The 14,463-nt window shown below is 32.5% G+C and overlaps 1 protein-coding gene and 1 non-coding gene across 2 annotated transcripts in view; both read left to right on the top strand.

Moving 5' to 3' along the window:
* STXBP5L (syntaxin binding protein 5 like) overlaps nucleotides 1-14,463 on the top strand; it is a 360,126-nt gene that overhangs the window by 137,298 nt on the left and 208,365 nt on the right. The window contains exon 7 of the mRNA XM_039248873.1: nucleotides 4,937-5,000. Within this exon, the coding sequence (XP_039104804.1) occupies nucleotides 4,937-5,000 (64 nt within the window). The remainder of the gene's footprint in view (nucleotides 1-4,936; nucleotides 5,001-14,463) is intronic.
* LOC120242924 lies at nucleotides 6,432-6,537 on the top strand. The gene has a single exon (XR_005531181.1). It is a non-coding gene; the product is annotated as a U6 spliceosomal RNA (small nuclear RNA).

The following is a 14,463-nucleotide window of genomic DNA, read 5'->3' as shown; positions in this document are numbered from 1 at the left end:
GAATTATAAACTTTTATACAAATTTAACATTAGTACATATAGTAATAGATGTTTCATTTGTGTTCAGTTGAATGCTGCTAATTAAATTTATTATCCAAATGTATCAAATATTTCACCACTTACTATTTGGTTTCCATTGTCACATACTTACCAAATACTTTTCATAGTTTATTAGTGACTTCTACTTTACCTATATGTATTTATATAGTCTAACCTTTACGATTTCAGGACTAATGATGAATTTAAGAACTATAAAGAGAGTAAAATTTGGAAGGAACTAAAGTAAAATAAGGCACTTTATTTTTCATATGATCTTAGACATGTGATACAGCATCAGAATAGAATCTACCATTTATATAAATATCTCATCTTTTATACAGTTGTACATGCCTCTGAAAATGTCCTGAAATATCCTCAAGAAATTATTAGTAGACAACTTTACCTCTTGAATGTTTCTTGGTTTATGTAGACTAAATTTCCAAAAGTGTGTTCCATGGAATTATAGATCCATTATGATATATATAATTTTAAATGGCAACTGCCAGTCTCTTAGAATAGTCTTTTAACTGCTCTCTACCTCTTCAGATACATTAGAAAATATATGTCACTTCCTGTTAATATGCGTCATGTATCTGGGACAAGAATAAAATATATATTTAAAAGAGTCATTTCAGTGATAGAATTTTAGACCCAAGTTTTAACAATACATTTTCTAAGTATAGCAAATGCAGAATTGTCTTTAAGAGATATATGAAATGATTTCTATGTAAGTTCTTACTTGAAGTACTTTTTATTGAATGTTATTTTTTAGTGTTTTTTTTTTTAGTGAAACCTCTTAATTGTAATTATAGTCAGTTCCCATAATATAAATGGTTTGTGTTCCCAAAATGTATGTATTAATTATTTGGAAACTGGAACACATTTTCCATAGAAAGTGATGTTTGTGGACGACTTCATAAAATAGTAGCATAGAACTAAACTGACATTAAAAAACAATTTCTATGGGAAAATGTATTCCAGGTTAGAGCACAGAAATACATATTTCTGTGGAGCAGGCCTAGCTTTTTAAAAACTATAACCTATTTTTTCTACATAAGATTAAAATTTGAGCATGAAATTCAGAATTAAATCATAAGTGTGAGGCTTGTGTTTTGTGTTTGTCACTCAAACATGGTTATTATGCAGTATGATATGCTAGGCACTAGAAACACCTATGAACTGGAAGACATAGTTATTGTCATCTTGTGGCTTTCAGTCTAATAAAGGTGAGATTAATTAAAAGGGCACTTCCAATATATTGGAAATAAAATGTGGCAATTCTGTAAGAAGGACACATAACATGGCGTCTTAGAGAAGTATTTGTGAAGGAAGTTATATCTATGTTGATACCTGACAGGATGGGAATTTTAGTTGAGTGAAGAACTGGGAGAGAAGGGTGTGAGTATTCCAGAAGGAGGGGATAGAAAGTTTACAGGATGGAATTTGAGAAGGTTTTTGTTCCATACACAGGAATTTTAAGTAGTTTAGTTGGTTGGAATACCTGGGAGAGAGGATGACAAAGGAGAGGTAATCAGGGGATATAATAAGAAAGGCTTTTTAAGCCTGTTTGAGAAGTTTGGACTTCTTCTAAGGCCAAGAGTTGGATTTTGAAGAGCCTGTATACAGAGAATTGCCTTGATTAAATATGCATTTAGGAAGACTATTCTGAAGGCAGGTATGAAGAAATGGTTAAAGAGAAAAAAGACTGTATACTAGGTAATGATTATGATTGATTTAAGAGTGGAGATAAGTTGCCACAATTAAATGAATAGAAGATAGAAGAGGTCAGACTTGGGTATTATGGGAGTATCTAAGAACAGTAGAGAAGAATTAAGAGGTGTTAGACTTGAGCAACTGTGTAGATAAGGGTGCTATTTAGTGAAATAAAGGAGGAGATTGAGTAAGTTGGGAGTAAAATAATGAGTTCAGTTTTAGGTAGGTTGAGTCGTATGTGTTTATAAGACATTCAAATGGAATTGGTATGGGAAAATGATAGGAAGTGGGATATATGGATCTGAAGGTAATAAGATTTGAATTTATGGTATTTGAAACCATGAGAAAAGATGAGATTGTGTATGAAGAGTATATAGAAAACAGGTAGCAAACTAGCAGACACTAACCAATTCTGACTCACAGATATGTCTTTTTGGCTACCAGAGTTTTAAATATATTCTGAGTTATTTCTAATATTTGAAAATTAGTAAAGTAGAAATAGAAATTTGTATTTCCAGATTTTCATGAAAATTCATGATGAGACAATTCTAGTTCAGTATTCTTGCATGGCAGTCAGTAATCAATCCACCTTTTGTAGGTGGGTAATGTACTATCCAGTTTGACACAGTTCTCATTCAGCCTATTTAATTCATTTGCAATACTTGCCTAGCTCCTGTGAGTTCTTGAATTCATGACCATATAAACATGGGAATAGATGACAGATGAGGACAGAATGCAAAGGAATACCAATATTTAAGATACAGAAGGAGAAAGAAAGTCCACAAAGGAAACTATTAAGAAGTGATTATGGTGAATGAGAGGAAGATAAATAAAGAGGGATACCTAGAAATATTGTTGGCCATTATTTAGATGGATATTACATGACTTAAGGCCACTGATAATTCTATCTAAAGTAATTTTTGTAGGACTTACAGAATCCAGAGTATGTCAGTGCTTTAAGTCATAAAGTCATAAGTCAGAAAAACACATCAAAATGTTAGTAGTCATTATATTTAGGCAGTGGAATAATATGAGAGATTTTCTTGTTCTTTTGACTATTAGTGACTTCTAAGTTTGGCTTTTTTTTTTTTTACACAAATAATATATTGTCTATAGTCTGTAAAAGTAAATACAAACAACTGACGTTTCATGCTAGATTATTTTCTGAACTTGAGTGTTTAACAGAATCTGAGAGTCTAAATGGTAGTCTTGCCTATGGCCTTTCTATTGTTTCTCAAAGTATATTTCAGTGATTCCTTTAATATAGTCAATAAGAAAAGATTCTATAAACAGTACTTTTGGAAAATATGAAAGATTTGCAATATTCACTTGCATATTATAGCTCTAAGAATTTTTGTAGAAGAAAAAAATATTAAATGTGTTTAATTCAGGGTTTCCCAAACTTTTTAAACATGGAACACTCTTTAAGTGAAATACATTATAAATTCACTAGTTTATCATGTAGTACACTTTGTTATTTGTTGTTCCAATCAATCCCAAGAGACAGGGGTATGTAGTTTGTTGGATATTATTAATTTCCAAAGGGTAATTGAAGGACATTGTCCCTTATCAGAGGCACTTCTACTCTAATAAAACATTACATTTAGAATGCAGATAGTAACTCTGGTTTCCATTTACTCCTTTGATTTACAACAGTCATAATACATACTATTCATTGTGTGCTTAACAAGTTTTGCCATTATATTAGGTTGTAATATATATACATTCTAATCTTCATAATTACTCAGTATGTTCAGTATGGCTATTTCCATTTTTAGATGATAAAATTTAGGATAAAACTAGTAACAAAATATCTTTAAAAAATCTGTTTTTATTCTTCTGAGTCACTGTGGGGGGTCAGTATCTGAGGAACTTAGAATTACTTAATTTGTCACTCTTCTGATGCTAGCAAGTTATTAAAATTTAATCTTCTTTACTATTTTGTGAAGAATTTTTAATGATTTTAATTGTGCATATGAAAAAAATTATAACTATGTCAGTATAATCATAATAGGATTAATCTGGCACAAATAAGTTGTTGAAGAAAAGATGTGGAAAAATGAGCAGTAACAAATCTATGGTCATATCAGGCCATATTATCTTTAACCATTACATAATCATATTCAACAATATATTAAAATAGGTAACACAAAAGAAACATGCCAGATATCAGAGTAGAATAAATTTAAAGTCAGATTTACAGAGCATAGGTCCTTTTAACAATATGCACTTAGACACATAGTTATCTGTTATTGCTTACTCCGGCTAACAAATAAATGAGACATAACCAGTAAACTATGTATCCTCGGTTTGTCAATTTTCTGTAAGCTGGCGATCACTAGAGTTTCTTTGTACATAAAAGGAGCTACTACACTTTTCTTAGGAGCAAAACCAGAGATTTTTTGTCATCACAAAGAAATTGTAAATCAGTTATATACTTTGCAATTTGGTTGAAAGGATTTACAGCATTAGCCTTATAGCTGTGTAAATTTTATTTTGCTTGTATAAGTAAAAGTTCAATTTCAAATTTTCAGAGACCCAGATAAGGCAACAAACATATAAATACCCAATCCATAAATCTATAATTTTATGAAAAGGCATCATCTTGATTATTCATAATTTTCTTTTGATAATGAGGAAATGAAGTTGATAACATGAAAAGATCTAAAGCATCACTTTCATTATCAATATTGTCCCTTGAAGTATTTAATTTTTGTGCTATAGAAATAAAGAATCCTAGGGTACCTGGGTGGCTCAGTCAGTTAAGCATCCGACTTCAGCTCAGCTCGTGATCTCATAGTTTGTGAGTTCAAGCCCTACATTGGTCTCTCTGCTGTCTGCAGCACAGAGCCTGCTTTGGATCCTGTGTCCCCTTCTCTCTGACCCTCCCTAGCCCATGCCTGCTCTCTCAAAAATAAATAAGCATTTAAAACAAAAGAGAAATGTAGAATTCTATTGTTATATGGATCTATGTTCTTAAACCTGATTTTTTAAAAATTCACCTATTTTACTAGATTTACTAGGAGAAAGAAAGATAGTGTTCAAGAAAAACAACCAAAATTCAAATGAATCTAAGCTTAACTCTCATAATATTAGGAGTGTATTCTAGTGTAATTTCTTTGTTCCAGTCTCTAATGGTAAGGTATTTTAATTTTTTAATTACTATTTCGAATTGATTTAACAGATCCACAAAGACTCATCCAGGTCCAGTTGTACATTTAAGTGATAGCCCAAGAGATGAAGGGAAAGTGAGTATTACAGTACCATTATTCTTGCATTTATTTTCCTCATCCTTGAATGAAGGTGTTTCTTGCTCTTATTTTGTACCTAACTTATAGCACAGTTCATAGCATTCAGTGTTTTCTAAAATTAAAATATGTTAAATGAATGAATAAGCAAATGAATGAATGAATGAATGAATGAATGAATTATTCACACTAATAATGGTCCCAAATTAAGTCCTTATTTTCACCTAGAGCTAAAGGTGATATTTAATTCTAGGATTTTGAGGAAGATATGGGACATGTGGAACAACTTCAATTTTCAAATATTCTATGCTGGAACTTAACAATTTTATTATCTATATCATTAATCATTGGTCTCTGCTATTCAGTTTTAGTAATGATAAATGACCAAGATTAAATAATCATAAATTAGCCAATCTTGATTTTATGAATAGGTAAATGTACAGAAAATGTTCTGAGATTATAGAAATAATCCTTATCCATTTTGATATAATTTTCTTTTGATTTTGAAGAAACCAAGTTGATAACATGAAAATATCTGAAGCATCACTTTCATCATAAATATTGCTTCTTCAAGAATATATTTTTTGCAAGTACCATAGAAAACACCTGAATAAATTAGTTAGTATAGGTTTGCTTCTTTGTTTATTTTTAAATGATATAAAGTTAATTTGCCTAATAATATTGAGCCTGAAAGTCAAGTTTGCCTGATGTAACAGAAAGAACATTGGACTTCTTCAAATTGATCCATTGATGCAGCGTAATTCCAATCAGGTGTCATCAGAATTTACTTATTTTTAAAGAAATGATTCTAAAATTCATAAGAAAAAGAAAGTATTTTTCTCCACATCCTCAGCAATATGTTATTTCTTCTGATTTTTATTTCAACCATTCTAACAGGTATAAAGTGACATCTTATCGTGGTTTTGATTTGCATTTCCCTGATGATGAGCAATGTTATGCATCTTTTCATGTGTCTCTTGGTCATCTGTATGTCTTGTTTGGAAAATGTCTATCCATGTCCTCTGCCCACTTTTTAATTAGATTATTTGGGGTTTTTTGGTATTGTATAAGTTCTTAATATATTTTGGATATTAACCCCGTGTTGGATATATCATTTGCAAAAATCTTCTCCCATTCAGTAGGTTGTCCTTTTGGTTTTATTAATGGTTTCCTTCACTGTGAAAAAGTTTTTTATTTTCGTGTAGTCCCACTAGCTTAATTTCGCTTTTGTTTTCCTTGCCTGAAGAGACAGATCTGGAAAAATATTTTTACAGCTGATGTCAAAGAAATTACCACCCATTTTTTGTAGTTTTATGGTTTCAGGTCTCATATTAAGGTCTTTAATCCATTTTGAGTTTATTTTTGTGTATAGTATAAGAAAACAGTCCAGTTTCATTCTTTTACATGTAGCTGTCTAGTTTTCTAAGCACCATGCTTTTTGGGCAGCACCTATATTAAAATCAGAATGATACAGAGAAGATTAGCATGGCCCCTGGGCAAGGATGACATGCAACTTAGTTTTCCCAGCACCATTTGTTGAAGAGACTGTGATTTCCCCATTATATATTCTTGCCTCCTTTATTATAGGTTAATTGACCATGTAAGCATGGGTTTATTTCTGAGCTCTCTATTCTGTTCCATTGATCTATGTGTCTGTTCTTATACCAGTACCATACTGATTTGATTACTACAGCTTTGTAGGGTCTCTTGAAATCTGGGATTGTGATATCTCTAGCTTTGTACACAGTTGCTGGGAATGCAAATTGGTGAGGCCACTATGGAAAACGGTATAGAAGTTCCTCAAAAAATTAAAAATAGAAATACCATATGATCTAGTAATTACAGTACTGGATATTTATCAAAAACAAAACAAAACAAACACACAAAAAACTCCACTCATTCTAAATGATGTATGCACTTCTTTGTTTATTGCCCCATTGTTAACAATGGCTAACGTGTGGTAGCAACCCATGTGTCCATCCATAGATGGATAGGTAAAGAAGAGGTGTATATACACAATAAAAGATTACTCAGCCATAAAAAAGAATGAGATCTTGCCATTTGCAACTGTATGGATGGGCCTGGAGGGTAAAATGCTTAGTGAAATAAGAGAAACACAAATAATACGATTTCACTTATATGTGGAATTTAAGAAACAAAACAAATGAACAATGAGAAAAAAAGACAAGCAAAAAAACCAGACTCTTAAATATACAGAACAAATCCATGATTGCCAGAGGGAGGTGGTTGGGGACAGGGGTGTAATAGATAAATGGAAGAATAAGAATTCTTGAATCATTATATTGTACACCTGAAACTAATATAACACTGTATATTATACTTCAGTTAAGAAGAAAAATAAAATTAGTAACTATAAATTTTATAAAAGGAAAATGTTTAAAACATTTTAATTTTATTTTTTCTTCACATTGTATTTAAATTTTGGTTTGTTAACAACATTGTAGTATTAGTTTCAGGAATAGAATTTAATGATTCATCACTTACATACGACTCCCAGTGCTCATCACAATAAGTGTCCTCCTTAATGCCCATCATCCATTTAACTTGTCCCCCTTACCCCCTGCCCACTTCTCCCTCCAGTAACCTTGTTTGTTCTCTATAGTTAAGTCTGTTTTCTGGTTTGCCTCTCTTTTTTTTAATCCCCCTATGTTCATCTGTTTTGTTTCTTAAATTCCACATATGAGTGAAATTATAGGGTATTTGTCTCTCTTTGACTTATATTGCTTAGCATAATACTTTCTAGCTGCACGTGTGTTATTGCAAATGGCAAGATTTCATTCTTTTTTATTAGTGAGGAATATCCCACCACAGACACACACACACACTCCCTCCCCCCACATCTTCTTTATCCATTCATCAGTCAGTAGACATTTGGGTTCTTTCCATAATTTGGCTATTGTTAAAAAGTAATACAATACATTGTGATATTGGTACAAGGGCATGCAAAAAGACCAGTAGATCTAAATGGACATTCCAGAAATGGGTCAGACATTTGTAGTAAATTTTGGATTTCAGAGAAGATGTTTTCAGACATAATAAGCTATTGAATAAATGTTGGACAATTGGATATCTGTTTTGAAAAAATAGTAATGTCTCTTACCTTACACCTTTCATAGAAGTAAATTCCAGATGGAGAAAATACATAAACATGAAAATCACAACTCAAAGTTTTAGAAGAAACTATAGGAAATGAGTTGTTACTATAAAGCAGAGATATCCTTGGGAAAGACATAAAACCTAAAAGCTTTAAGGAATATACCATAATGAGACAATCATGATAAGAAATAGGCAATAAAGAGGGAGATACTTGCTACATATATAGCAGGCAAGTAAGGAACATGCAAAATATATTTAAAAACTTGTACTATATTCTCATCTTTCATAATAGGAAATCAATAATGTCTAATTAATATATCAAGAAATTGCAATTTAAATGTATTTAGAAATATGAGAGTAAGTCTACCAGAAAAGGCAGTTATAAGAGTTGAAAACGTGTTGCCTCTCATGTCTAGAGAGCAGAGTTTGGCTGCTATGAAAAGGAAATACCCTCACTTATAAGTACTAGGGAAATGCAATATCCCATTTTTTCCACATCAGACTGGCAAAATATTAAACATTAAAAATAATATTAAGTAATGGAAAATATTAATAATCGAATAATAGACACCTAAATACAGCACTAATAGGTATATATACCAATATGGGCAATCTATCATTATCACCATTTAAAATGTGTATTTGTTATGACTTAGAAAATTCATATCAGATGTCTATCCTATTTATATTACCAAGGGGCAAAATATTAAAAACTGAATAAAGTTCAATTAATAGAAAGTTGAATAAATGTAACCTAACATATCCATATTATAGAATTCTGTACTGATATGGAAAGCTCTTTAAGTCATGTTTTATAAGTAAAGGTTGTAGAATAATAAAGTTGCATATAAGGCAGTATATACTAGAGATTGGAACTGGGGAAAGTATTCAAAGTTATTGATATTCCCTTTTGTTAAAATTTTTATGAAAGAATATAATGTGTATTAATTATGTAATTAAAAATTAAAAGGGATGCAAAATAAATTAGAATACTACATGTTTGAAATCTTGAATAAGTCATTTGGCTTTTATTTTTAAAGTTTATTTATTTATTTTGAGAGAAAGAGTACAGACAACTTTATGTGCAAGCAGGGGAAGGGCAGAGAGAGGGAGAGAGAATCTCTCCATTTGTCAGCGCAGAGCTAGCTATGAGACTCCATCCTGCAAACTGAGATTTCATGACCTGAGCCAAAAACAAGAGCGAGATGCTTAACTAACTGAACCACCCAGGTGCCTCCAAATCATTTGACTTCTTATACATTAGTTTTCTATCAATAGCCTTTTGACACATAGAGGTTTTTTCTTATTTTAATGTATTCTTATTTTATCAGTATTCTTATTTTATCAGTCTTCTCATTTGATTCTCACATTTTGTATCTTATTCAGTAAATCATTTCTTCCTGTGGGAAAATATCCTTTTTTTAAAAAAAGAAAATCAGTTTTAAGGCTTTCCATTTCACAATTAGATTTTAACCTAAATATAATTTATCTTATGTTGGTTTGAGAAATGGGATGCATCTGTTTTTACATAGAAATAATTCATTTATTGAATAGTTAGTTCAGTTACTAATTTATAAGGAAATCTCACTCACATATGAAGTTCCCATGTTTGAATGGGTCTTTTTTCTGGACTTTTCCTCTGTTGCATTGATATGTTTATTTATTAGTGTACTATGACTACATTTTATTAATAATAATATCTTTACAAAATATTTTGTTATCTGGTAGGTCCTCCACTTCTTCTTTCTCTATCTTGGCTTTTTCTCAACATTTATTGTACTATACACACTGTAGAAGCAGTTTAAAACTCTTATTATATAACTATTATGTCAAATAGAAAATAAAAACCAAAACTGAAGAATATATAAAAATTAACAATACTGTAATACTTCATATGAAATATGGAATATAATTTCTATGAACTATGATGAAATAAATTATAATTATAAATCATGCCCCTCCTCTCAAAATTCTTAATGAATTACAGCTGTAAAGATGCAATCTCCAAATAAGGACGTATTCTGAAGTTCTGGGGGGGACATTATTCAACCACTAAACTTGGGATAGGGAAATTTGTGAGCATAAGCCTGAGAATTTCACCCTCTCCAAATTCTTTGAACCCTCATGGCCAGCAGAAGTACCTCTTTTTCTATTTCCAGAGAATGGTTTCCCCTTTTCTAGAAGACTTGGTAAATGGCCAGTGAAATTAGGTAGTTTTCTTGCCTGATGATGTTTACCCTCACAAGATCAACCTTCAATATCATTACCTTCAGGCAAATAATTAGAATCAGATCTTAGATTTCAGCACAGCCTAACATATAAGTTTTCCTCCAGGAAGAAATAGGCACTACATATGAACCCACTCCCCACCAAAGGAATTTAGGAACTGGATAGTTAGTCACGAAGTGTACAGGAATGTGTTTCTAAGTATTTGAACATAGGGGCTACATAGAGGAGAGTTCATTTACTTGGGGACACTCAACCATAATTTGGATTTAATGCTCTGAGAAGGACACCTGGAATTGGTCCTAATCATTTGTTGAGATGGTTCTTTGAAGGCTGGACTCAACAAAGGTGTAATGATAAACAAAGTAGAGATGTATAGTATTAAAGAAAGGGGTCAGAAGACAAGGAGGTGAGAATGTTAAATGGATATATTATATTTGTCCTGGCAACTCACCTTCTGACTGTATTCCTTGGGAGGCTCTAAGGACACTGTGTTCACTTAACCTAATAAGGAGTGCTTTGGAAAGATGAGTACAAGCATTTTTTGAGAAGTTTCATAGGAGTTGTCCTGTTTTGGCTTTTGTTGCCAGTAGGAGATGATGGCAGAGATCCAGACTCCACAGTATCTATGGGGATTAAATATCAGGATTGGTAGGGGCCAGATGGTAATATTTGACCATCTGGCAATACAAACATAATTACCATAACCAGTAGTAAGCCTGGATGGTAGTACAGGAATCTATGGTAATAGCTAATATATCATGCTGTTTCTAGGAGCAAAATTAGGTGACCAGCTGACTGAAATGTTGTTTGATTTGCATAAGCAGAAAAAAATCAGCTCTTGACATTGACCACTGAAATGGAAACTCACAGTACTTTATCAGGTTTCCAGATATAAGTCAGCTTTAAGATCTAGAGCCCATTGATAGAAAGGGAGAAGCCATTTGCCCCTGAGGAAGGACCTTGAAGTGCTTCCATAAGTACATATAGTAATTATAAAAAACATCTGTGGTCATTTGCAGAAGTAACTTTACTTTTTCAGTACTATTAGCTATAGGGTTGGAGCAGATATTAATATCAAAAGATCCAAAAAATGTCATCATCCAGTTAGAGTCATGGTATATAGAACTAGGTCACTAGGTGATAAATGATGTTTTGACCCAAGTGTATCTCATTGTAAGTTCAATGGGTATGCAGACTCACCCAGTTTTTTTACACCTCAGTTGTATAATTTGTAAAGATATGTGTAGAAGCTGCATAATTCTCTTATTGGTTTTCTGACATTGAAATTAGAGCCATTACAATTGGAAGGGACAAATGGAAATTCCTAAAATTTGTCTCTCCCTGCTGTTCTTATAAACAAAAGCTAGGATGTATTTCTGGAGAAGTTGCAGAAATTAGCACAGTTAGACTTGAAGGATACAATAGTAGTGGTCACTTGTTGAATTCCATTGTCTGGGTCCTGCAAGAAACAAGATGGATTGAGCTTGGTATTTGTAGACCACTGTAAAATTAACCAAGTGATTGCCCGAATCACAGCTGCCTTGCTGTTGATACTTCTGCAGGTGCAGATCAGTAACAGCCTTTGTCTAATGATGAACAATTATTGATTTAGTGAACTCTTTTTTTCTCAGTATATCAGCAGAGAAGATCAAAAGCAACTTCCTTCATAGAAAGGAAAAGCAGTATAACTTCATAATTTTCCCCCAGGACTGTGTTATTTTTCATAATCTCTCATAACATAGTTCTAAGGACACTTGATTGTCTTAACATATTTTTAGAAAGGATACTAGTTCACTTTCTTTACTATGTAATACTAATTGGATCTGGTGAGCAGATAGTGCCGCAAGTACCTGTGTAGCTCAAAAGATCATGTCAGAGGGTGTGAAGAAAATCCCATAAAGATCTAGGACCTTGTATTACATGTGATGATTTTGAGGGTCTAATGGTCTGGGGACGTGCAGGGGTATCTCCTCTAAGGTAAAGCATATACTTTTCTGGAAAGTGTCATATCACTCGATAGGCCTTTTGGGATTTAGATAATAATATATAATGACTTGAAAATTATTATTCCAGATTGTTTTTAAAGATTATCCAAAACTACTGCTGGTTGTAAGTGGGACCTAAAGAAGAAAGGGTTCCCAAGCTGCTTTGCAGTCCACCTTACCACTGTGATCTAGCAGACCTAATAGAGCTTAATGTACCTGGTAGATAAGAATGGTCTTTTGGAAAGCTCATTAAGAGAGTCAAAACAGCTATTCTTCATTTTCAAAGCAATTCCTGGCATTTGAACATCATGGGACACCAAACGACTATGTAACCAGAGTTGTCCAACATGACTTAGATGTTATCATACTCATTGAGTCATAGGAATGGGTGAGGGAACTGATGAAAACCATTTTACAATGGAAGTGGTATATTCAGGAAATCAGCCTTCAGTTGTCTAAAAGGCATAATTAGATAAATAGGGGTCTAAGAATTACATCTGTTGCAACAAAGCCTTTCTCTCAACCCATGTATATGGTCTCATGGGGTAGGGGATACCTAAAACCAGCTGATGGAGGAGGACAGAATTCAGGCCTGCCTCACAGGTCAGATGATTGGTAATATCTAGACACTGACCGCTGCTCAATTACATCTCCACTTAGGGATGATTTTGAGTAATCTGATAAAGAAGTTCTTCGATTTCCAAGCACTATAATTGATTGTGCTTTCATATAGAGTGAAATAATAATAAAAAATCCAAAAGCAAAAATTCCTTTCCACTTGGAAAATTTAAAACTCTTATTATATAACTATTATGTCAAAAAGAAAATAAAAACCAAAAAAAAAGAAAAGAAAAACCAGAACTGAAGAATATATAAAAGTTAACAATACTGTAATACTACATATGAAATATGGAATATAATTTCTATGAAATATAATGAAATGAATTATAAAATAATTCATAGCCTTTAATAGCCTTTAATACTTGTATGAATAAAATTAGAAATGTAAATAAATCCAATATGAAACCAAAAAGCTAGAAAAAGAATAAAAATAAAGCAAAAGGAAGCAGAAGAGAAATATAAAGATAAATGCAGAACTTATGGACTTAGTTCTCCTGTTTTAAGCTGTTTTACAAATTTAATGTGCTACTTCTTTGCATAGAACATAAACAAAGTATACAAACTACTATCCGATCTGATGAAGAAAAAGAGGGGAAAAAACAAAGTTACACAAATGATACACAAAATGAGAAAAAATACACTAAAAGCAAGGAAATTTTTAAACATCCAAATTAATGTGATGTAATTATTTTACACAACTCTAGCAGATATATTTAGAAACATAAGTGAAATTGGTAATTTCCCAGGGAAACAAATTTATCAACATTGACACCAGTAGAGATAGGAAGTTTGAGAAATGAGAAAGTTATTTAATTACTATGTACAAATAAAAGTACCAGACCCAGATGATTTTACAGGGAAATTTTACTAAATTTTTAAGTACTAAATAATACAGTGCTACAGTGGGAAAAATTTGGCCTGCTTTCTGTTATTGTAAATAAGGTGTGTGTGTGTGTGTGTGTGTGAGTGATTGCATAGTCTGGAAAGTATAAGAGATTTACTATCTGTCCCTTTAGAGAAGAAGTTTACCCACCCTTGTTCTGAGTATAGTTAAAAAATATATATATATATTGGGGCTCCTGGGTGGCTCATTTGGTTGAGTGTCTGACTCTTAATTTTGTCTCAGGTTATGATCCCAGGATCATGGAATCAAGCCCTGCATGGGGCTCTGCACTGAGTTGGAGCTTACTTAAGATTCTTGATCTCTCTCCCTTTATCCTTCTCTCCTGCTTTCACACACATACACTTTCTCTCTCTCTGTCTCTCTCAAATTAAAAAAAATTTACATTAAAAAAAGGAAAAACTTGTTTTTTTTTAATGTTTGTTTGGAGCACCTGGGTAGCTCAGTAGGTTAACCGTCAGACTTTGTTTCAGGTCATGATCTCATGATTAGTGGGCTTCAGCCCCATGTTGGGCTCTGTGCTGACAGCTCAGAGCTTGGCACCTGCTTCAGATTCTCTGTCTCCTTCTCTCTGCCCCTCCCCACTCGTGCTCTGTTTCTCTTTCCCTCA

Source organism: Hyaena hyaena, unplaced genomic scaffold (assembly GCF_003009895.1).
Source record: "Hyaena hyaena isolate Hyena2069 unplaced genomic scaffold, ASM300989v1 scaffold_321, whole genome shotgun sequence".
NCBI classification, from domain to species: domain Eukaryota; kingdom Metazoa; phylum Chordata; class Mammalia; order Carnivora; family Hyaenidae; genus Hyaena; species Hyaena hyaena.
This window is presented reverse-complemented; position numbering and strand designations above follow the sequence as displayed.